The sequence below is a fragment of the Leucoraja erinacea genome, chromosome 3, assembly GCF_028641065.1.
Source record: "Leucoraja erinacea ecotype New England chromosome 3, Leri_hhj_1, whole genome shotgun sequence".
NCBI classification, from domain to species: Eukaryota; Metazoa; Chordata; class Chondrichthyes; order Rajiformes; family Rajidae; genus Leucoraja; species Leucoraja erinaceus.
This window is the reverse complement of record NC_073379.1, coordinates 66,675,856-66,698,508: the sequence shown is the minus strand read 5'-3', so window position 1 is coordinate 66,698,508 and position 22,653 is coordinate 66,675,856. Positions and strand designations below refer to the sequence as shown.

At 43.5% G+C, this 22,653-nt stretch overlaps 1 protein-coding gene across 1 annotated transcript in view; it reads right to left on the bottom strand.

The window, feature by feature from the left end:
- The window catches only part of LOC129695676 (A disintegrin and metalloproteinase with thrombospondin motifs 19-like), a 392,435-nt gene that overhangs the window by 63,373 nt on the left and 306,409 nt on the right, over window positions 1-22,653 (bottom strand). Inside the window, exons 16-17 of the mRNA XM_055632842.1 lie at window positions 11,778-11,858; window positions 8,513-8,670 (exon numbers count right to left, since the gene is read on the bottom strand). Coding sequence (XP_055488817.1) covers window positions 8,513-8,670; window positions 11,778-11,858 — 239 coding nt within the window. The remainder of the gene's footprint in view (window positions 1-8,512; window positions 8,671-11,777; window positions 11,859-22,653) is intronic.

The window sequence follows — 22,653 nt, the reverse complement described above, 5'->3', positions numbered from 1 at the left end:
GGCGTCTACAGCCCGGGATCCCTCGCGGGGGACCTGGGGGAAGAAGAAGCCATCACTGCCGGCCCGCGGCCAACTTCTACCGCGGGTCCGGCATGGACTCACCATCACCCCTGGAGGGGAGCTTCGACCGCCGGCCCTGCAGTCTAAGGTGCTTCTGGCTGCAGCGGAGATTTTAAATCTCGACCGCCGGCCTGCGGCCTACAACAACTTAAAGCCGCGGTCTCCGGTGAGGAAGAGCCGAACCTGGACTGACTCTGGACTCTGGTCCTGTCCATGGGGGTGAAATGGAGGAGGACTGGCCACATTTTGTGCCTTCCACCACAGTGATGATTGCTGTGGTGGATGTTTGTGTTACAGTTTTATTGTGATTGGGTGTTCTTTATTATTGTACTGCTGCTGACAACCCAAATTTCCACCGACCCTGGTTGTGTGGCAATAAATTATATCTATCTATTGTATAAAATGCTTCTATTTTCCAAACTAATATGTGTATTGATGATAACAATTCTGCATGTAAATAGGTCACGTGCACCTGGATTTTTATCAGAGTAATTTGGCATAATGCTCTATTAAAATGTTATGATTTGTGTGGTCAGTTGATCTGCCAAGGTCAACTTGTATCATGATGATGAAATATCCATGATAAATTAGATATACCTTTATCCATCTTCATTTGCGAAAGCAAATAGTCTTCTATACCCATCCCATAGACAATAGTAGCCCTCAGACCACATATATGTTCATATAGAACAGCTCTGATCAAGAAGTCACCATTTGGAAAATTGTAGCATTTTTCTAGTCCTCTTTAATTTACCCCAAAGCATTTCATTTTGTTGGCTGACCACATTTTCAAATGAAATAAAGATGTAAAACCATTGTGAAGACAATAAAACTACTTGGATAACCAATGCTGGCAAATGTGTTTATTTCTAATAAATTCTCATCCTTTGTTTGCAGACTGCAGACCCGACAAAGCTCCTACCATAAAACAAAAAAAAAGTCAGAAATCACTTGCATCATGAGACGTTGCAGTAGACTCAAAGAGGACATAGCAGGAATAATGAAAGGTGCAAGCATGTGACAGGTAGAAGTTTGACAGAGAAATGTAAAAAGATGTGGTTTGTTAGGAAGCCATAAGAGAAATAATATTGAGGGGATACAGGCTTAGTGAGAAGGATCACCTGAAAAAGTTGTTATAAAGCATGCAAGATCCTTTGCTTCATCAGAAGGTAGAACATTACAAACAGGTCCTTCGGCCCACAATGTCCGTGTCAAATATGATCAACTAATCTCCCCTGCCTTCATCACTCCATTCTCTGCATTCTGAGGCACCTATCTAAAAGCCTCTTCATTGTTCATGTTCATGTCAATGGAGCAGAATTAGGCCATTTGGCCAATCAAGTCTACTCAGCCATTCAATCATGGCTGATTTATCTCTCCCTCACAGCCCTATTCTCCTGCCTTTTCCCTATAACCCCTGACTTTGTACTAATCAATTGTCCATCAGTATCATATCTGCCTCCACCATTACCACCACCACCACCACCACCTCTTGTTACCCACCAGTCTCTGTGTAAAAAACTTGCCTGCACATCTCCTTTAACCCCCTCACCTTAAAGCTATGCCCACTAATTAAGTAAGGAAATTGTGCTAAACCTTTATAAATTTATGGTTAATAACAGTTCTGGTACTATCCTTCAAGGAAGATGTCCAGTCAAGAGACAGTAGACGATATTTGGGGGGAGGGGGGGGGGGGGGGGGGGGGGGGGGGGGATTGACAAATTGGGTGTATAAAGATGGAGTTAAAAGGGAAGTGAGTACAAGAAAAGTTACAAAAGACTCCCAAATTAATGGGAAGAAAAGTTCGAGAAGTGATTAGAGAGTAAGAGTAAGGTCAGGGCTAACAGTGACCAGTGTGAGAGGGGAGGTGAATACAAAAGTCAAAGTGTTGAGCAGCTTGTACTGGAGCCTACCAGGGAGAAGGCAATTCTGGATTTAACGAACCGGATTTGATAAGGGAACTCGAGATAAAGGAGCTATTAGGAGGTAGTGACCATAATATGATCTTTTATTGTACAATTTGAGAGGGAGAAGGGTAAATCGGAGGTGTCAATATTACAGTTGATCAAAGAGGACTATGGAGCCATGAGGGAGGAGCTGGGCAAAGTTGACTGGTGAGATGCCCTGGCAGGGATGACAGTGGAACAACGATGGCAGATATTTCTGGGAATAATACAGAACGTGCAGGATCAGTCATTCCAAAGAGGAAGAAAGATTCCAAGGGGAGTAAGGGGCGACCGTGGCTGAGAAGGGAAGTCAGGGTCAGTATAAAAATAAATGAGAACAAGTATAACATAGCAAAGATGAGCGGGAAGCCAGAGGATTGGGTAAAGAGTAACAGAAGATAACTAAAAAGGCAATACGGGGAGAAAATATGAAGTACGAAGGTAAGCTATCTAAGAATATAAAGGAGGATAGTAAAAGCTTCTTCAGGTATATGACGAGGGAAACATTTGTTAAGACCAATGTTGGACAATTGAAGGCTGAAAAAGGTGAACAAGGGGAACAAGGAAATGGCAGACGAGTTGAACAGGTACTTTGGATCCGTCTTCACTAAGGAGGACATAAACAATCTCCCTGATGTACTTATGGCCAGAGGATCTAGGGTGATAGAGGAACTGAACGAAATGCACATTAGGCAGGAAATGGTGTTGGGTAGACTGATGGGACCAAAGATCCTATAGCGAAGCAAGATAGATCACTCCTTCTAAATGCAATGGGCTGATGTGCAATATGCAACAGAACGGAACGTGGGCCTTTTTTTCATCCATTTCCTGTAACCCGACCCGACCCGACCCGACCCGACTCGCAGTGTAATCAACATTGCGGGGGAACAGTTTGTGTTAATAAATTAAAATTCTGAAAATGAGGAGAAGATTTTTCCCAAATAACTTTTATTTTTACGAGGTTGTTTTCGTAACTGGCTTCCGTCTCCGCACTAGTATCCTATGGAATCATTGGTGCGGAGACGGAAGCCGGTTGCTTAAATGGGGCCGAAAATTACCCATGAATCTGCCCATGACCGTACTACGTCTTTTTCGTTGAGTGATATATCTTGCTCACTATAGGATCTTTGGATGGGACTGAAGACTGATAAATCCCCAGGGCCTGATGTTACATCCCAGGGTACCTAAGGAGGTGGCTCTGGAAATTGTAGACGCATTGGTGATCATTTTCCAATGTTCTAAAGTTTCAGGATCAGTTCCTGTGGATTTGAGAGTAGCTAATGTTATCCCACTTTTTAAGAAAGGCGGGAGAGAGAAAACAGGGAATTATAAACCAGTTAGCCTGACAACCTTCATAAATAAGGAGATAAATGTATCACAAATAGCACCAGGGATGCAGACTTCAGCCAAGTGGTTAGGGGAGATGGAAAGGTTGCAATGAAGCTGAGAACATTAAGAGAAAGATTTACCGAAGATGCCCAAAATCCTGAAGGATTCTAAACAGGAATAAAAAATTTCTACCAGCAACAATATTGGGAAAGATGACTGGTGAAAAAAGGCAAGTTAAGATTACTTCCCCCAAATTTTATGAGTGACGAACATCGGGAACAGTTGGCGGAAACTGTTTAGGAGGAGATTATAGAAGTCCAGGACTTAAGGGTTGGACAGCTTAATTGTTCCCGATGCTAGGGGGGAAAAGGGTCACACAGCTTAAAAAGGGGATCCTTGAAAACCGAGATGAGAAGAACTTTTTTCACACAGAGAGTGGTGAATCTCTGGAACTCTCTGCCACAGAGGGTAGTTGAGGCCAGTTCATTGGCTATATTTAAGAGGGAGTTAGATGTGGCCCTTGTGGCTAAGGGGATCAGGGGGTATGGAGAGAAGGCAGGTACGGGATACTGAGTTGGATGATCAGCCATGATCATATTGAATGGCGGTGCAGGCTCGAAGGGCCGAAAGGCCTACTCCTGCACCTAATTTCTATGTTTCTATGTTTCTATGAAACAGAATTAATATTCCTCAACAGGAAATTAGATAAACATTTGATTATGAAAATGTGCTGGGCAGCAGGAGTAGGCCAGGGACCTTGGTCTAAATCACAGCGATGTCACAGACACAATGAATCACTTGGCATTGTCTCTGTGCGATGTCACTCTCTGATAATCCTTTCTTTGTTTGTTCATTCATTCAAGGGGCAGCACGGTGGCGCAGCAGTAGATTTGCTGCCTTACAGCACCAGAGACCCGGGTTCGATTCTATATTTTCTCCCCGTGACCATGTGGGGTTTCTCCAATTGCTCTGGTTTCCTCCAACACTCCAAAGCCATACAGGTTTCTAGGAATTGTAAATTGTCCTTAGTGTGTAGGATAGTATTAGTGAACAGGGTGGTCTCAGGTCGGCACGGATTCAATGAGTTGAAGGGCCGGTTTTTAAGTCGTATCTTGAAACTAAACTAAATTCAGGTGACCATGAAATATCATGATGTTTAACCAAGCGAGATTAAAGAAATCTCAAATTTGTTTTTATTATTTTACACTTTTTTTCTTTGAAATTACATATATAGTGCCCTCCATAATGTTTGGGACAAAGACCCATCATTTATTTATTTGCCTTTGTACTCCACGATTTAAGATTTGTAATAGAAAAAATCACAAGGGGTTAAAGTGCACATTGTCAGATTTTATTAAAGGCCATTTTTATACATTTTTATTCATGAAAGTAGTCATGTTTAGTATTTTGTGGCATATCCTTTGCATGCAATGACTGCTTGAAGTCTGCGATTCATGGACATCACCAGTTGCTAGGTGTCTTCTCTGGTGATGCTCTGCCAGACCTGTATTGCAGCCATCTTTAGCTTATGCTTGTTTTGGGGGCTAGTTCCCTTCAGTTTTCTCTTCAGCATTTAAAAGGCATGCTCAATTGGGTTCAGATCAGGTGATTGACTTGGCCACTCAAGAAATGACCATTTTTTAACTTTGAAAAACGCCTTTGTTGCTTTAGCAGTATGTTTGGAATAATTGTCTTGCTGTAGAATGAACAGCCAGCTAATGACATTTGAGGCATTTGCACTTCGGAATTCATGCTACTACCATCAGCAGTTGTATAATCAATGAAGATAAGTGAGTCAGTACATTCCGCAGTCATAATTGCCCTGGCCATAACACCCCAACCACTGTGTTTCACAGATGAGGTGGTGTGCTTTGGTTCTTAGGCTATTCCTTCTGTCCTCCATACTTTCCTCTTGCCATCACTCTGATATAAGTTAATCTTCGTCTCATCTGTCCACAAGACCTTTTTCCAGAACTGTGGTTGTTCTTTTAAGTACTTCTTGGCAAACTGTAACCCGGCCATCCTATTTTTGCGGCTAACCAGTGGTTTGCATCTTGAAGTATAGCCTCTGTATTTCTATTCATGAAGTCTTCTGCGGACAGTGGTCATTGACAAATCCACACCTGACTCCTGATGAGTGTTTCTGATCTGTCGGACAGGTGTTTGGGGGTTGATCTTTATTATAGATAGAATTCGTCTGTCAGCAGCTGTGGAGATCTTCCTTGGCCTGCCAGTCCCTTTGCGATTAGTAAGATCTCTCTCTTTCTTCTTAATTATGTTCCAAACAGTTGATTTTGGTAAGTGTAAGGTTTGGCTGATGTCTCTAACAGTTTTATTCTTGTTTCCCATCTCATAATGGCTTCTTTGACTTTCATTGGCACAACTTTGGTCCTCATGTTGATAAACAGCAATACAAGTTTCCAAAGGTGATGGAAACACTGGAGGAAAGACTAGGTGCTGAGTGCTCTCTTATACCTGCATTAAGGAGGTAATTAAACACACCTGAGCAATTACAAACACCATGTGTCCCAAACATTATGGTGCCCTGAAATGCGGGGACTATGTCTAAACACAGCTGTAATTTCTACATGATGAAACCAAAATGTATAAAAATGCCCTTTCATAAAATCTGACAACGTGCACTTTACCTAAATGTGATTTTTTTAAATTACAAATCTCAAATTGTGGAGTACAGAGGCAAATAAATAAATGACGGGTCTTTGTCCCAAACATTATGGAGGGCACTGTATCTAGAGCAAAGATAGAGGCAAGCACAAACTAAGCTTTTGGGACCTCAAAGACTATACCAACCTCCCTGTATCTGTATATGTCACTGAAAAGCTACTTCACCCAATCAAGAAGAAAGCTTTCACAGTAACTCCTGTCTACTTTCAAACCAATGTTGAATGATGCGGAAGTCTGCAGACCTTCTCCAGACTGCAGACATTGCAGATTCCACAGCTTCATCATCAGCTTTATGAGAGATTGTGGTGTTGACCCCTAGAAGATATCTTGCCATGTGCAGGTTATCTTGTTACTCCAGATGTGCAAGTTGAGTGTTTTGTACCAGGTTTTGGCATCAATGGTTGCTTAGTGCAGATCTTGTGTGCAGGAATTTGGGAAAGAGTCTGATCTGCCGTTAGGCTGAGATTATTTCATGATAAATGTAAAATGGCTGTGGATTTCAATCATTTTTCATGCTGGAGATTGGTAGAGGATCCAGGACATTAGCTCTGATGCGTGCAATATATGACCAAAGTACTGAAAAGGGACCAGAAGGAACTGCACCTGATTTTCTGCCGAGGTAGTTTATACTGTTCCCATCTAGCCATCCATCCTACACCTTCCTTTCCTATCAGATTCTGTCATCTACAGCCCCTTGTTGCCATTGCTTCTACCTATCACTTCCTCTGTCACTGTCTCCACCCTTCTCTTCCCCGAGCTGACTCCATCTTTCAGTCAGTCATCCCCTCCTCACCTGGATCCAACTATTGCTTGCTTCCTCATCTCTTTAAACTGGCTATCTCCCCTCTAGAATTTCAGACCGGTTGAAGAGTCCCCATCCAATACCTCAACTGTCAGTTTCCCTCCACAGATAAGGTAGCTCATAAGTTATAGGAGCAGAATTAGGCCATTGTTCCATCAAGCCTACATCGGCATTCAATCATGACTGATCTATCTTTCCCTCTCAACCCCATTTTCCTGCCTTCTCCCCATAACCCCTGATGCCTGTACTAATCAAGAATTTGGTAATCTGCGTCTTTAAAAAAACATAATGACTTGTCCTCCATAGCCTCGTGTGCATAGATGCTGCATGACCAGCAGATTATTTGTTGACCTGTAGAATCTACCAGTTAATGTCAGGCTTCATGTAACTAATGTCAAGTTAAGTCTTTAACCCTTCGGCTGAAGTAGGCTAAAGCATGTGCAAGGTCCATTTAGCCTCAGGTCCTGTGTGTTCGGACAGACAAGAGATGTCAAAATATATAGTGCATACCATTAGGCATCATTCACATGTCCATTGGTCTTAGGACACGCAGGATCAAGGTTGGTTACAGGAGTGGTTTTGGGTTTAACAAGGGAAGTCATGGTGGAGGGGGTGGGAGAAGGAGAAGAACAATCCTGGGTGGCTGAGCGGATGATGGTGGAGACTGTGTAAGAAGTTAGGGATTGTGGGTTGGGAGTTGTTCAGTTGAATGGCCATGTTGATAAAGATCAGATGACCGAGTCATAGGACTAAGCTGCAGGATGTCATGAGCATAACCAGGGGGTTTGAAGCTCATGGTTCAATAGGGGGCCAAGGCCTTTGGGATGGGTGTCAGGAATGGCCGGGTTGGGAGTGACATGATGTCCAGCGCTTGTGGTGGGAACAAAGCCAGGAGTGAAACTGGGAGTGGGGTGAGGAGTTGGGGTTGGGGTTGGGGTGGGGGTGGGAGTGGGGTGGGGGAGGCAGTCTAAATTGAAACTGCTGCCATATTTTGAGGTGGAGTTTAGGATCAAAGGTAACCATTGGACGTTTCCCACAGCAACTCGATAATATCTTGTATTAGTGATATAATACCCAAGCAAATCAAAGGTTTACATCCTCATATATCCAAAGCTAGATATGCTGTCATGGAAAAAGGCTGATCAAACTGTTGGCCCCTTCCATAGAGTTCTCTGGGGAACAGTATTATATGAACCACTGAACAAATGACATGTCCACTACGACAACTTCCCACACATCATCTGACTGAAAGATACAGCATTGAACCAGGCCATTCGGCCCACCATGTCCAAGCTAACCATCGATCATCCAATCACAATAGTTTTATGTTATCCCACTTTCTCATTCACTGCTTACACACTAAGGACAATATTAGAGGACAATTAACTTACAAACAACACATGTCTTTGAAATATGGGAGGAAACCGGAGCAGGGAGAACGTGTGGACCTTGAACAGACAGTACTCGAGGTCAGCATTAAAACCGGGTCTCTGGCATTGTGAGGCAGCAGCTCTAGCAGCTCTTGAACTGTGTAGAAAAATATGCCACCTTCGTGGTCAGTCACTAATGATTCGCTAAAATCATACCACAAATGTTTGTAAAAATGATAAGTATCTCCTTACAAATATGATTGAGAGCTACCTTGAGAATAAACAGAGTGGAAAAAGACATGACACTCCAAAGGACATACCATGAGGTGCAGAGGAGATGTGGTCGGACCTTTTGCAGAAATCTTCTCCCAAAATCCTCTTCTAACATAATGCACGATCGTTCCAGCAATGTTAAAGGTTCCTGGATGTTCAATCTTCCAATCACTGTTGATGGAGTGTTTACTGGTATCTCGCAGAGCTACAAGAAACATTACATTTTAGAAGGTGATCTTTTAATAATGGATTGAAACAGTAATGGGGAAATAAATTGTAGTGTATCTTGTTGCACTGTTTGGGTTTTCAAATATACTGATCTTTTTTTGTTGTTATGGCGTTTACAGAGTACCATGTTTACATATATATGTGGTGCTGCAAGTAAGAGTTTTATTGTTCTGTTTCAGGACATATGACAATAAGACACTCTTGACGATATTGAAAATGTACAGATGCCATGAGAAATGGTAAAGTGAGCAACCTCTGATATAGGTACACATATCAATCGGAATAACTTTCCTTTTTCCTTTAATGGCTTGATAGAGGACTGGCAGGAGGGCTGGGAGTGCGATCTGTGGATGGGAATGTGCAAACGAGCTAGATTGTAATGGTTGAGGGAGAGCTGTCATGATGTGGAAGGAGACTACTAAAGAGGACCTGGCTGGATTCCACAGCCTGGGACCTGCAGAAGCAGGAACATTAAACATGGTAAAGGAGGCTCGTAAGTGTTATTAAAGCTTCCTTCTGCATGAGAAAAATGTGCCAGCTGTGGACCACAATGCATCGATCAAAATTACACCACTGTGCTCATTGCACATGCCCAAAATCCTCTGTGGGCTGCTATTCCTGCATGGAGGGCTCAAAAGCAAAATCCCAGACTTTCCACAATTTGTGGTCAACATCACAATCTTCACTTGCCAATTTAAAAAAAAAACTGTATATGAATCACATAGAGCACCAAATAGTGGCAATGTGATTATTTCTAAATTCATGTGCAGTAAATCTAACAGATTCCAATGCAAACGTTTTAGTTTCCTGCACTGCCTTGGAAAAGGGCCTGTGCATGTGAGCTCTGTGGTTATACTTGGTAATCAATGAATGATATAACTCTGAGCAAACCGCTTGCTCAAGTTGAGGGAGGAGTGAGCTCTTAGACCACCACTATTCTTTCTCTTGTAAATCGTTTTTGGAAAGCCCATTATTTGGAGGGTAACCTAATAAATGCAGCCACAACTTGAGGACATTATGAACACAGCATATGGCAAACATCTGGCTAGATTTATAGTTATATAAATAGAAAATCTAACACAGGACCTTTATGATTTTGCCAAATGATTAATGAACACCATAGATAATGTCTGCTTCGTTCCGTTCATTTAGTTAATAGAAGAATCCTGGATGTATACCTTTAGGATGCCCATAAACTATTACCCATAAACTATTTCACGCTGACATTAGAACAGCATAACCTACCATAAAACTATAACATTCCTACTATTGTCAGACATGAGGTTTTAAATTAATGATTCTATAAATATGAACTTATATTTTATTTTGTGACAGCTCTAATCAAGTACTGTGTCATGTAAACCTTTCCAAATGCACCATACTCCTTTAATTACATCTTAGTTGATTAATGCCTCACTTCATAATCTTACACAAAGTGAAGCCAATGCTGCATTACTGATTTGCTACATTTCTAAAAATAAATGACAGAAACTCAAGCTTTCTCTGCAAACTCCGTGTGTTCTTTTCGTTCATTTCATGCAGATTTGTGGTTGTAATTAAAAAGAGGTTTGTTTTAGTTTTGTTTAGTTTTAGTTTTAGAGATACAGCATGGAGGCATGCTCTTCGGCCCATCGAGTCCGCACTGACCAGCAATCCCCACACACTATCCTACACACACTAGGGACAATTTTACATTTCTACCAAGTCAATCAATCTACAAACCTGTACGTCTTTGGAGTGTGGGAGGAACCCGAAGATTTCGGAATAAACCCACTCAGGTCACGGGAAGAATGTACAAACTCCCTACAGACAAGCACCCATAGTCGGGATTGAACACGGGTCTCTGGCGCTGTGAGGCAGAAACTATAGCTACGCCACCGTGCAGCCCATATGTGATAAGGTTTGTGAGACAGAGAGTGGTGGCTGCCTGCAATGTGCACTGGTGGAGGCAGATACAATAGTGGCATTTAATTGTATTTTGGATTTTGGATAGGTACATAGATATTTATGGAGAGATATGGATCGTCTGAATATATTAGTTTAAAAACTTGGCATCATGTTAGAAAATATTAGTTTAAAAACTTGGCATCATGTTCGGTGTGGACATTGAGGGCCGAAGAGCATGTTCCTGTGCAGTTCTGTTCTATATTCTATGATAGGTTTACAGTCAGTTTGTGTATTTGGAATTCAGGGTTGAAATCCCAGATGAAATAATATAAATGGAAAGCAAATCTGATGGATAAATATCTATACACAGCAATTGACTAAATCATAACCTCTGTTACCTGTCAGGAAAGTTAAGAAGTTCTAAATACCTGCCTCTAATTAAAAAAACATTATGTGGAGCCATTACCATAATAATATCACCAAGACTGCCTTCCTGTGAAAGTGTCTTTTGTTTATGTTCATTTGAGTAGTAATGAATCCATTGTGAAATGATCCACTTTGCAAACTCCCTTTGGTGTTACATACTTCAAAAGAAATGTGGACAATTCATCTTTGTATCATTTCCTATTCTGGAGACAATTAAATCGATGGCCCTCCATCATTCTGTTATTTGCTTCTTAATTAAATTGTCTACATGTAACTGCAAAGTAAGAACAAATGGCTTGAAGAGAGTAGCTTATCCCAGCACAATAAGTGGTATAAATACAATTTTTGTGGAAGTTGCAGATGTCAGCATTATTTTCAAAAATAACATCAATGTTTAACTAAATCTTAAATCTGATATATAGTTTCCCCATATTTTTAATCTTTTATGTTGACTATTCTGGAATAATTAAAATCATATTATCATTTGTAAAGTCACACTAATGGAAAACACTCAACAGAATATGCAATCATTATATTAATTTTGATTTACTGAAAAATAAAATTTGGTCAAGAAACAGTACTACATGGCACTTCTTCAATATTGGGTATTTGTCCTGTCATGAGTTAGCAACTTAGGGACGGAAGGATGAGAAAAGGAAGTTGGCACATAGAAAAGAATTGAGGGAATACCATGGAATGAAGTACTTCCCTGAGATTTTCTCATTAAAGAGGAAGATATTGGCCAGTTAGACATAAGCAACTGTACATTACCGAGATAACTGTGCGCTGGTTTTTCTTCAACAACTCGAATCCTTCTTGCTCCTGCAGGTATAACTAGAGCTTCCACATAGCCTGCAAACAAAATACAAACATTAGAGAACTATTGGGCAAACAAGACTATGTCCCCGAGTGTAGGAAGGAACCATGCCGCCCACGTATATTTTTTGATGAAAATACAAATATAGTCAAGATTCCCTATGATCTACATAAATTAAGAAAATTATCAAATAACAATTATGGATAAATATATACAAATGTTATTGTGTAGATATTTCTAGTGATTCAGTTTGTCCTGGTATTATTTTGAATATTAATTCCTGTACAAAGCAATATAATTCTAGGAATGGACAAAGTTTGAGTTGTAGATTGGGATGATCTGGAGATACTAGTTGTACTAGTAGTACACGCAGAGCTAAATGTCATAGCTGAACTGCCATTGCTGAATGTAAAGAGCTCAAACTCACACAGGTTGAAACACAAGCATCTTTATTGTTCAGGTCATGATCTTGTAAGCAGGCCATTACACATTCACATTGCTACAGCTACTGGCAGGCAGTAGGCGAGTCCTTACACTATGAATGTTATACTTAGGCGGAGTTATAATTACTAAGCATTCTAATTGGCTAACATGCAATAGCCAATCTACATCTCTTCTTGTATAAATGAAAAGCAAATAAAGCATTACAATTACAACGAGTAAATAAAATGTTAAATGCAAATCGCCACATCTAATAATAATGGGGTTAAACATAATCGCCATATCTAACGGGTGGCTTGCTAGTTGGCTGCCTCATCAACCTTTTCCTCCGAAAAGGTTCAGTGAGCCCGACAGGCTAAAGGGAGACACCATAGGGGAACCCAAGGAAGACCGTCACGGGGGCACCGGAGAGCCGGTTACAAAAGGGGACGTGGGGGCAAACCGACACGGGGAGTGGACGGGACTGGTGGAAACAGATGCTCTAACGGCTGGAATAGCAATCACTTTAAGGTTGAGCGGTGGGGCATCAGGACCCTGGAGCGCCGGCGCCGTTCCATCACAGGAAGGAGGTGTTGACGGTTGCGTCTATAGATGGTACCACCGACATCGACCAGGTAGGAACACGGTTCCTTTGCTGGGTCATAAATGTACCCCAATTTGGTGTGTCCTTTGTCTGTCTGTAGTCGGCCCACTTGGCCTTGAATGAGTGGCTTGAGTGGTTTGCTGGTCTTATCGTAATATCATTTCTGCGCGTCTCGGTTAGACTGTACGCGCTTTTGTACTACAGCGGGTGACGACTTTAGGTTTTAGATGATCGTGGGTGACGGGTAACAGAGGTTGCGTTTGGCGCGACATCAGGCGCTGGGCTGGAGAGCCTGGAATGTTATCTCTTGCAATATTTCGCAGGTTCAACAGGTCCAGGTAGACATCAGATTTTGCTAGGTAGGAGCGTTCCATGAGTTGTTTAGTGCTCCGAACAGCACGCTCGGCAAGTCCATTGGACTGTGGGTATTCTGGGCTGCTGGTGACATGTCGAAAGTTCCACCGTTTTGCAAATTCTTTAAACTTTTAACTGGTGAATTGGGTCCCGTTGTCAGTCTGTAGACAAGCTGGAATTCCATGTGCAGAGAAATGGATCCTGATCTTTTGGACGACTGTCTCTGAGGAGATGGTTGGCAGAAAGCCAATTTCAAACCAGTTAGAGTACGAGTCCACTAGTATGAGATAGTGCTTCCCGTGCCAGTCAAAGATATCGGCAGCCACTGATGACCATGGCAGAGAGGGAGCTGGTTGAGACAGCAGGGATTGTTTTTGCTGGTGCGGTGCCTGTCTGTTACAGATCGGGCATGATTCTGTCTTCTTCTGAATGTACTTGGTCATTCCGGGCCAGTAGATCATTTCATTTGCACGCTGTAACGTAGCCTCCACGCCCGGGTGACCACCGTGGATTTCCTCATGGTAATCGTTTCACAGGGATGAGGGGATGACCGTCTTGTGACCTTTGACAATCACTCCATCCTGTAGTACTAGTTCGTCACGTACCAGGAAGTAGGGTCGTAGTTCAACAGGGTGTTAGACTGTTTGTTCGGCCACCCGCCTTTGATGATGAGAGTTAGCAGTTGGGAGGTTTTATTTGCAGCGGTGTGTTCGGTGAGGCTGCGCAAGCAGTTGGTGGGAACAAACGATACTTTCAGGACGGAGATTTTGTCCTGTTCGAATGTGTGTTGTTCGCTGGTGGTGTGTGGAGCTCTAGATAGAATGTCTGCGATGTACATGTCTTTACCTTTTTTGTAGATGATGCGAAAATCGAACCGTTGTACCTGCATCATCGGTAGCTGCATCATCGATCGGTGATTGGTAGAAACTGATCAGCAACCACTTGTCACCATCCTGAGCAAACCGATCCATGCTGCCCCAGCCAGACTTCAACGCATGATAGACAATATTGTCTATTGTCTATCATGCGTTGAAATCTGGCTGGGGCAGCATGGATCGGTTTGCTCAGGATGGTGACAAGTGGTTAATGATCAGTCTCTACCGTGAAGGTTTTGCCAAAAATAAAGTCCCTGAATTTAGAACAGGCGAAAACCACGGCAAGCAGTTCCTTCTCTATCTGTGCGTACCGTTGTTCAGTATCAGTTAGGGTGAGCGATGTGTAGGACACAGGCATCACGTCGCCGTTGAAGGAAGTTTGCAGCCATGCTGTGCCTAGTCCGTATTGAGATGCATCGCAGGTGATTGTGACAGGCAGATTAATGTTGAAGCATGCCAGAGTTGGTGCACTGGGCGAGCTGTAATTTTAAAGTTTCAAAAGCCCGTTGATGTTGCGGGTACCAGGACCAGGTGTTTTCCTCTTGGGTCAATTGCCATAGTGGGGCTGATAATTCGCTGAGATTGGGGATGAATTTGCCCAAGTAGTTGACCATACCCAAAAATCGTTGTAGGTTTGTGACGTCGGTTGGTACTGGCAGCTCGTTGATCGCTGCAGTCTTCAATGGGTCAGGCTTTAACCCGTTGCTAGTGAACACGTGACCGACGTAAGTGACTTCTGGAACTCTGAACTTGCATTTCAGAGGGTTGAGTTTTAAATGAATGTCTCTGGCACGGTCCAACACCTTTCGTAGGTTGGCATCATGTTCGGTTGCGTCTCGGCCGTATACTAGGATGTCGTCAACAATGATGGGACAAGGATATTCTGTGAACAACTGTTCCATTGCGCACTGGAAGACTTCGCTAGCAGAGTCGATACCAAAAGGCATTCTTAGAAATCGATAGCGGCCGAACGGAGTGGCGAAAGTTGTTAGTGCAGATGACACATGGTCTAACGGGATTTGCCAAAAGGAACTTTTGGCATCTAGGACTGAGCACACCGTTGCGTTACCGATCCGTGCCGCTACGTCTTTGATGGTTCTCATCGGGTAGTGTTGGCGTTTAATTGCTGTTTTCAAATCTTTAGGATTGATGCAGATGCGTAATTCCTTCTTGTCTTTCTTGGTGGTGACGACCATGGTAGAGATCCAGTCTGAGGGTTCGCTGACCTCGGCAATAACTCCGATAGAGACCATACATTTCAGTTTGTCGTGTATTCTCTCTCGCATACCGTGGGGGACGCGGTGAGGTGCACATACAATCGGGTACTTATTGGCTAACATGCAATAGCCAATCTACACTGAGTATATCAGGGACCCAAATAATCTAGTGTGTGGGAAAAGGCCAATGACTTTCATCTCTTATTCCCTTCAGCATCTCTAAAGTATGTTAGTTCATTGTAACAAATTCCTCAGAAAGATTTTTCCCTCCTCTTTGCAATATTTTTTTAATTGTTACAAACTGATAACTGCTTGTTTAGTTCACAATGTTTATTTATAATGACCATTAATCTTTATGTACAGCACACAATATAACAAAAATAGATAATACTTTCATAGTTACTACCTTTAGTCATTTCAGCATTTTTTAACATGTATATTTTCAACCATCCTCAGGAAATGTATCCTTATTTACACCAATAGGCATTATTACTGGAAACATGAGAATAGTTCTATTATACAACAGCCTGTAACAAAGAGCTGGAGGAACTTGGAGGATCGAACAGCATCTGTGAGGGGAAAGAAACTGTTGACAGTGGTCTCAGTCACAGAAAAGTGGTCTCAGTCACACTGGTTTTTATTTGAACAGTTTGGAAGATTAGTTTTGGGATGATGCTAACGTTATACCTCGATCCCCGCTGACCCAGAATGTGTGGGCATGTTTATTCGTTATTACAGGCTACAATATTAACTCATTGTAGCCTGGCTTAGGTTCATTATGCCAAATTCAGCAGAAATTAGGTGCAGGAGTAGGCCATTCGGCCCTTCGAGCCAGCACCGCCATTCAATATGATCATGGCTGATCATCCAAAATCAGTACCCCGTTCCGTCTTTTTCCCCATATCCCTTGATTCCCTTGGCCCTAAGAGCTAAATCTAACTCTCTCTTGAAATTGTGGAACCTGCACTGTAAATGCAGTGGAAACACAGAACTGCACAAAAAGGCACTACACGCTGGAGTAACTCAGCAGATCAGCAGCATGTCTGAAGACCATGGATAGATGTTGTTTCGGATCAGTCTGAAGAAGAGTCTCGATCTGAAATGTCACCTATCCAAGTTCTCCACAGATATTGCCTGACCTGCTGTAAATGCAGTGTTATGCCATCTACCACAAGGATACCTCTCCTTAAAATGCTCCGGTGTGGGGTGATACTTCCCATTGCAGAGATATTCAGTCATATTCCTCACCCCTTAGTCCCTTTGGACTTGTTGCTATATAATCCAGTGGGAAAGTATTGACACAGCAAGTGGGAGCAAATGCCCCTTGACAGTTCATTCTGAGCTACTTGCAGTTGGAAGCCTTATAGCAGGAGTTTCACAGTTCTCACAGAAATGATTTCTTGTCACCAGCTTTGTCGTGCCAGTAAGTACTTTTTTTAAAACTTGGAAAAAGCTGGATCAGGAAAACGACAAGCTGCTTGAGCACCTCAAGGCTCTCGCAATTTTGCGATCTCCCGCAGATGCGGGAGCCCCAGACTTGAAATGTTCCCATGCTGGCTGTAAAACTCCCGACCCGACTGAGGATCACAGGTACTGTACCTGAAAACCTCTGGATGACCTCCAGAGCCAACGGGCTGGATCTCCCAGGAACAATGAAGCTGGAGCTGCCGACTTTGAGGGAACCCCCTTTCGTTACGGAGCTGGAGCTGCCGTTTGTGAAGGAATCCCCATTCGAGCGCAGGTTCGCAGAAACAGCAGGTACAGTAAACACAGTACCTGGAAACAAATAGGAAGCCTCCATTGTGTCTGGAAACGTGGCCGATGGGCAGGACTTCAGGTCAGACTGAAGCGCAGGGGACTTCGGCCCCCTCTGCCTACTATCCTACTGGCCAACGTACAGTCCCTTGAAAATAAAGTGGAGGACTTAAGGGCAAGACTGCTTTATCAAAGGGAGCTGAAGGAATGCTTTGTGTTCTGTTTTACAGAGACATGGCTCACCCCCAGCTCCCCAGCGGTCCAGCCTGAAGGGTTCTCCATCCACCGTATGGACCGTACACTGGTATCTGGGAAAGGGAGAGGAGGGGGCGTCTGCCTCATGGTCAACTCTGCGTGGTGCTCAGACGTGGCAGTCCTGTCCAACTCCTGCTCTCCACACCTCGAACATCTGGCGGTGAAGTGCCGTCCCTTCTACTTCCCAAGGGAATTCACCTCCATCATCCTGACCGCGGTCTACATCCCACTCCAGGCAGACGTTCGTCTGGCACTGGAGGAGCTGCACGCCGTGGTCAACAAACACCAGACGTCTTACCCTGAACCATTTACCACCATTGCTGGGGACTTCAATAAGGCAAACCTAAAGAAATCACTCCCTAACTTCCACCAACATGCCCCCTGCAGCACCAGAAGACCAAACACCCTCGACCACTGCTACACCACCATCAAGAATGCCTATCGTTCTTTCCCTCGCCCTCACTTCGATAAATCCAACCATACTGCGGTGCTGCTTCTTCCTGCCTACAGCAATTGAAGAGCACACCCCCAGAAGTGAGGACAGTACAGAGCTGGTTGGGGGGGGGGGGGGGGGGGGGGGGGTGCAGAGGAACAACTACAGGACTGTTTGGATGTAGACTGGACAATGTTCAAGGACTCGGCAACTGACTTGAACGAATACGCCACAGTAGTTACAGGCTTCATTGAGAAATGTGTGGAGGACTGCATCCCTACAAAAACCTTCCGAGTTTTTCCCAATCAGAAACCTTGGATGAACTTTGAGATCCGCACTCTTCTGAAGGCCAGACACAGGGGATTCATGTCTGATGATACAGTGGCCTACATGAAGTCCAGATACGAGCTTGGTAAGGCTATCAAAAAGGCCAAAAGGGACTTCTGCTCCAAACTGGAGGATGGGACAGATGTTCGGCAGCTGTGGCGGGGCCTGAATGCAATCACCTCCTACAAGGCAAAATCAGGAGGCAGCTCGAATGTCGGCGAAACATCACTCCCTGACGAGCTCAATGCGTTTTACGCACGCTTTGATAGGGAGAATACTGATGTGCCTTCCCGAGCCCCCATTCGCTGTGATGGTATTTCAGTCTCAGTCACAGAGGCCGACATCAGGAAATCTTTCAGAGGGGTGAACCCCCGAAAAGCACCTGGTCCTGATGGTATACCCGGTCGTGTTCTAAAAACCTGTGCGGACCAACTGGCTGGAGTTTTTACGGATATTTCCAACCTCTCACTTCTGAGGTCTGAGGTCCCCACCTGCTTCAAAAGGGTATCAATTATTCCAGTGCCCAAGAAGAGTAAGGTGACGTGCCTCAATGACTATCGACCAGTGGCACTAACGCCGGTGGTAATGAAGTGCTTTGAGAGGTTGATCATGGCGCAAATCAACTCCTACCTCGACAAAAACCTGGACCCACTGCAGTTTGCTTACCGCCACAACAGATCAACGGTGGATGCGATCTCGCTGGCCCTCCACTCCGCTCTGAACCACTTGGACAATAAAAACTCATATGTTAGGCTGTTATTCATTGATTACAGCTCGGCATTTAACACAATTATCCCCTCCAAGCTGGTTACCAAACTCGCAGAACTGGGTCTCTGCGCATCCCTCTGCAATTGGATCCTCGACTTCCTCATTATCAGACCACAGTCTGTTCGTATTGGTGTAAATGTGTCAGACTCGATAACAATCAGCACGTTAGCACCTCAAGGCTGCGTGCTCAGCCCCCTGCTGTACTCACTCTATACACATGACTGCGTAGCCGGTCATAGTGCGAACTCCATCATCAAGTTCGCTGACAACACCACTGTTGTGGGACGTATCACTGATGGGGACGAGTCAGAGCATAGAAGAGAGATCGAGCAACTGTTCATTTGGTGTCAGCACAATAACCTGGCCCTCAACACCAGCAAAACCAAGGAACTGATTGTGGACTTTGGAAGGAGTAGGATGGGGACCCACAGTCCCGTTTATATCAACGGGTCAATGGTTGCAAGGGTCAAGAGCTTCAAATTCCTGGGCGTGCACATCTCTGAAGATCTTTCCTGGTCCGAGAAAACCGATGCAATTATTAAGAAAGCACATCAGCGCCTCTACTTCCTGAGAAGATTACGGAGAGTCGGTATGTCAAGGAGGACTCTCTCTAACTTCTACAGGTGCACAGCGGAGAGCATGCTGACCGGTTGCATCGTGGTTTGGTTCAGCAACTTGAGCGCCCTGGAGTGGAAAAGACTACAAAAAGTAGTAAACACTGCCCAGTCCATCATCGGCTCTGACCTTCGTTCCATCGAGGGGGTCTATCGCCGTCGCTGCCTCAAAAAGGCTGGCAGTATCCTGGCCACACACTCATCTCCCTGCTACCTTCAGGTAGAAGGTACAGGAGCCTGAAGACTGCAATGACCAGGTTCAGGGTAAGCTACTTCCACACAGCCATCAGGCTATTAAACTTGGCTCCGACAAAACTTTGAACATTAATAGCCCATTATCTGTTATTTGCACTTCATCAGTTTATTTATTCATGTGTGTATATATTCATATAATGGTATATGGACACACTGATCTGTTTTGTAGTCAATGCCTACTATGTTCTGTTGTGCTGAAGCAAAGCAAGAATTTAATTGTCCTATCAGGGACACATGACAATAAACTCACTTGGACTTGAAAATTTGCGTGTTGTTCAAAGAATGCATTTGAATTTCTCAAATCCTAATGGGGCTGTCCCACTGTACGAGCTAATTCAAGAGTTCTCCCGAGTTTTCCCTCATTCGAACTCGGAGAATTACGGGAATAACAGCTCATAGGTACTCAGGGCTCTCGTGGACTTTTTTCAACATTGAAAAATCTTCACAAGTCTTCACGAGCTAACCGCATTTCCCGAGTACCTGCCTTTAGCGTTACGAGCCGCTAAGAGACGTCCCGAGCTCCGACGTACCCGCTCCGTACATTCTACGCGCATTCTACGTGCTTACCACAAGTTTGCTTTTTTTTTTAACTCGGGAGAGCCGTTGAATTAGCTCATACAGTGGGACAGCCCCTTTAATCTTTCAAGATTTTTAGCTTGAAAACGCAGTTGTCATTTTTGACTCTGGTGATGGCTCCCCACATTTTGTAAGTGAATCAATTGACCCATTCCAAAATTCCAGTAACAAAAGGAAAAACCTTTTTACTCACTTGCTTTGTTCAGTGTGCAAGCAGAGGCAATGGTTTGCAGCAGGGCTACGAAAACAGAGTAGTATTTTCCTTTTATTATTTTTTGTTTGTGAAAGATTTGGAGCTAAAGTGTTTAAATATAATCAAGTTAAAAATCCTCATCCAGAAATAAATCCCATGAGTGTATCACTATATACAGTACCTAGTATGAATTATGATCTACCACCTGGTTGAGGCACAACATGGTGATGGTGCTAAATAGCCCGTTCAGTACTACCGACTAGGATTGAATTACCAAGCAACTATTTTTCAAAAGTATACGCTGTGATTCTAAATATAGACTGTCATAAAAAAGTGTACTAGAGTGCTTGAAAATTTACTGCCCTTTTAATATAGTGTACCTTGACAGATACATGCTTACCTCAGTTTGTGCCTTGGGAAAATTACTTGCCAATTTTAAGTGCTTGCCATAAGTAAATAATGCCATTGAAATTTTCAAAGGAAACACTATTAAAATAAAGCAGGAACACAATCATAGTTTCTCAGGGAGTTAATCGAGCAGCTCTGCTTAGAGTCTGTTTCTTTGTACTTTAACTGCCATTTATTAACTTTGATGGACAGGTTCCGACGCACAATTAGAGCCTTGTATATTCAGGAATGATAATGATAATGGGAGTTAAAATTTAATTATTTGTCAGAGGAAACGTTATGCAAAAGGTAGTGCCTCAACAGGTTATAAGAACAAATGAATATTCATTCAGTGAGGTTTGATTGTCTTGGCTGATTTTGTGTAAGTACTTGGCAATGAGCAAGTCCATTGCAGTTCAAAGACAGAAAATAATCTGTGCCAATCTTCCCTAAATCACTTCCCGTGCTTTTATGTTCTTTGTTTAAGTGAAAGCAGACAATGATGCACCTGTGGTAGGTGCTGCCACAATGTGCTGCTGCTGCTAAGGATCTGTTCTTGGACCTCTTCAAATTGACACCACTTGAACTATTCTTCCAACTAACATTGTGACGAACAAAGCCATCCAGTACGGTTACCTTGTCCTTATGTCACTTACAGCACTGCACTATCGGAGGCTCGGCCTTTAGTCATTTTGGTGCTCTTTGTCTGTGTCGTTTTCTAAATCTGTTAACCTCTCTACTAATCTAATTCACAGCACAGCACAGTAGTGCAACTGGTAGAGTTACTGCCTCACAACGCTGGACACCCGGGTTTGATCCCGATCTTTGGAGTTGTAAGTGTGGAGTTTGCACATTCTCCCTGTGACCTAGTGAGTTTCCTCTGGATGCTCCGGTTTTCTCCCGGATTGGCCTCTGTAAAATTGTCCCCTGTGTGTAGGGAGTGGATGAGAAAGTGGGGTGACATGAAACTAATGTGAGCTTACTGGGCCAACGGCCCTGCTTCCATCCTATATCTTTCATTGATTCCATTACGCCCCCATCACAAACAATTAGCTTCAACACACCAATCCCTTCCATCTTCCTGGCAACTGCCTGAGGTTGAATCACATTGTTTACAACACAATGAGCTTCTGATAATACATGAACTACCTCACTTGGAATACCTGCTATTATCTGTGAAATATTGGTTGGCTCTAAATCAATTCATCTGTTGCTGAAACATGGATCAAATATTTTGATTTTGGTCATACAACTTGGCAGATAACGGCATGGTGGTGCAGTGGTAGAGCTGTTGCTTTACAACGTTTGCAGCGCCAGGTGTGTGGGTGAAATCGGTGAAATGTGACAGTACTGCGTTTTACCCCTTGGCCATTCAGATAAGCTGGCTCAAGAAATCAAAGAGTGGAGAACAGAAGATCCTAGACCACATTTGCACAGGATCTCCTGTTAAAAATGAGGTTGCTGTCTGTATGGAGTTTGTACCTTCTCCCCGTGACCCCGTGGGTTTTCTCTGAGATCTTTGGTTCCCTTCCACACTCCAAAGACGTACAGGTTAATTGGCTTGGGTTTGTATACTTGGTATAAGTGTAAACTGTTCCTAGTGTGCGTAGGATAGTGCTAATGTGCGGGGATCGCTGGTCGGCATGGACTCAGTGGGCCGAAGGGCCTGTTTCCGTGCTGTATCTCTAAACTAAACTTCCTTTCTCTCTTGTTAAGATTGTTCATCCATTTCCTTTTAAAATTCTCAGCCTTGTTTTCAAATCAGAAATATCTTTACCTCCTCCAATTTCTGTAATC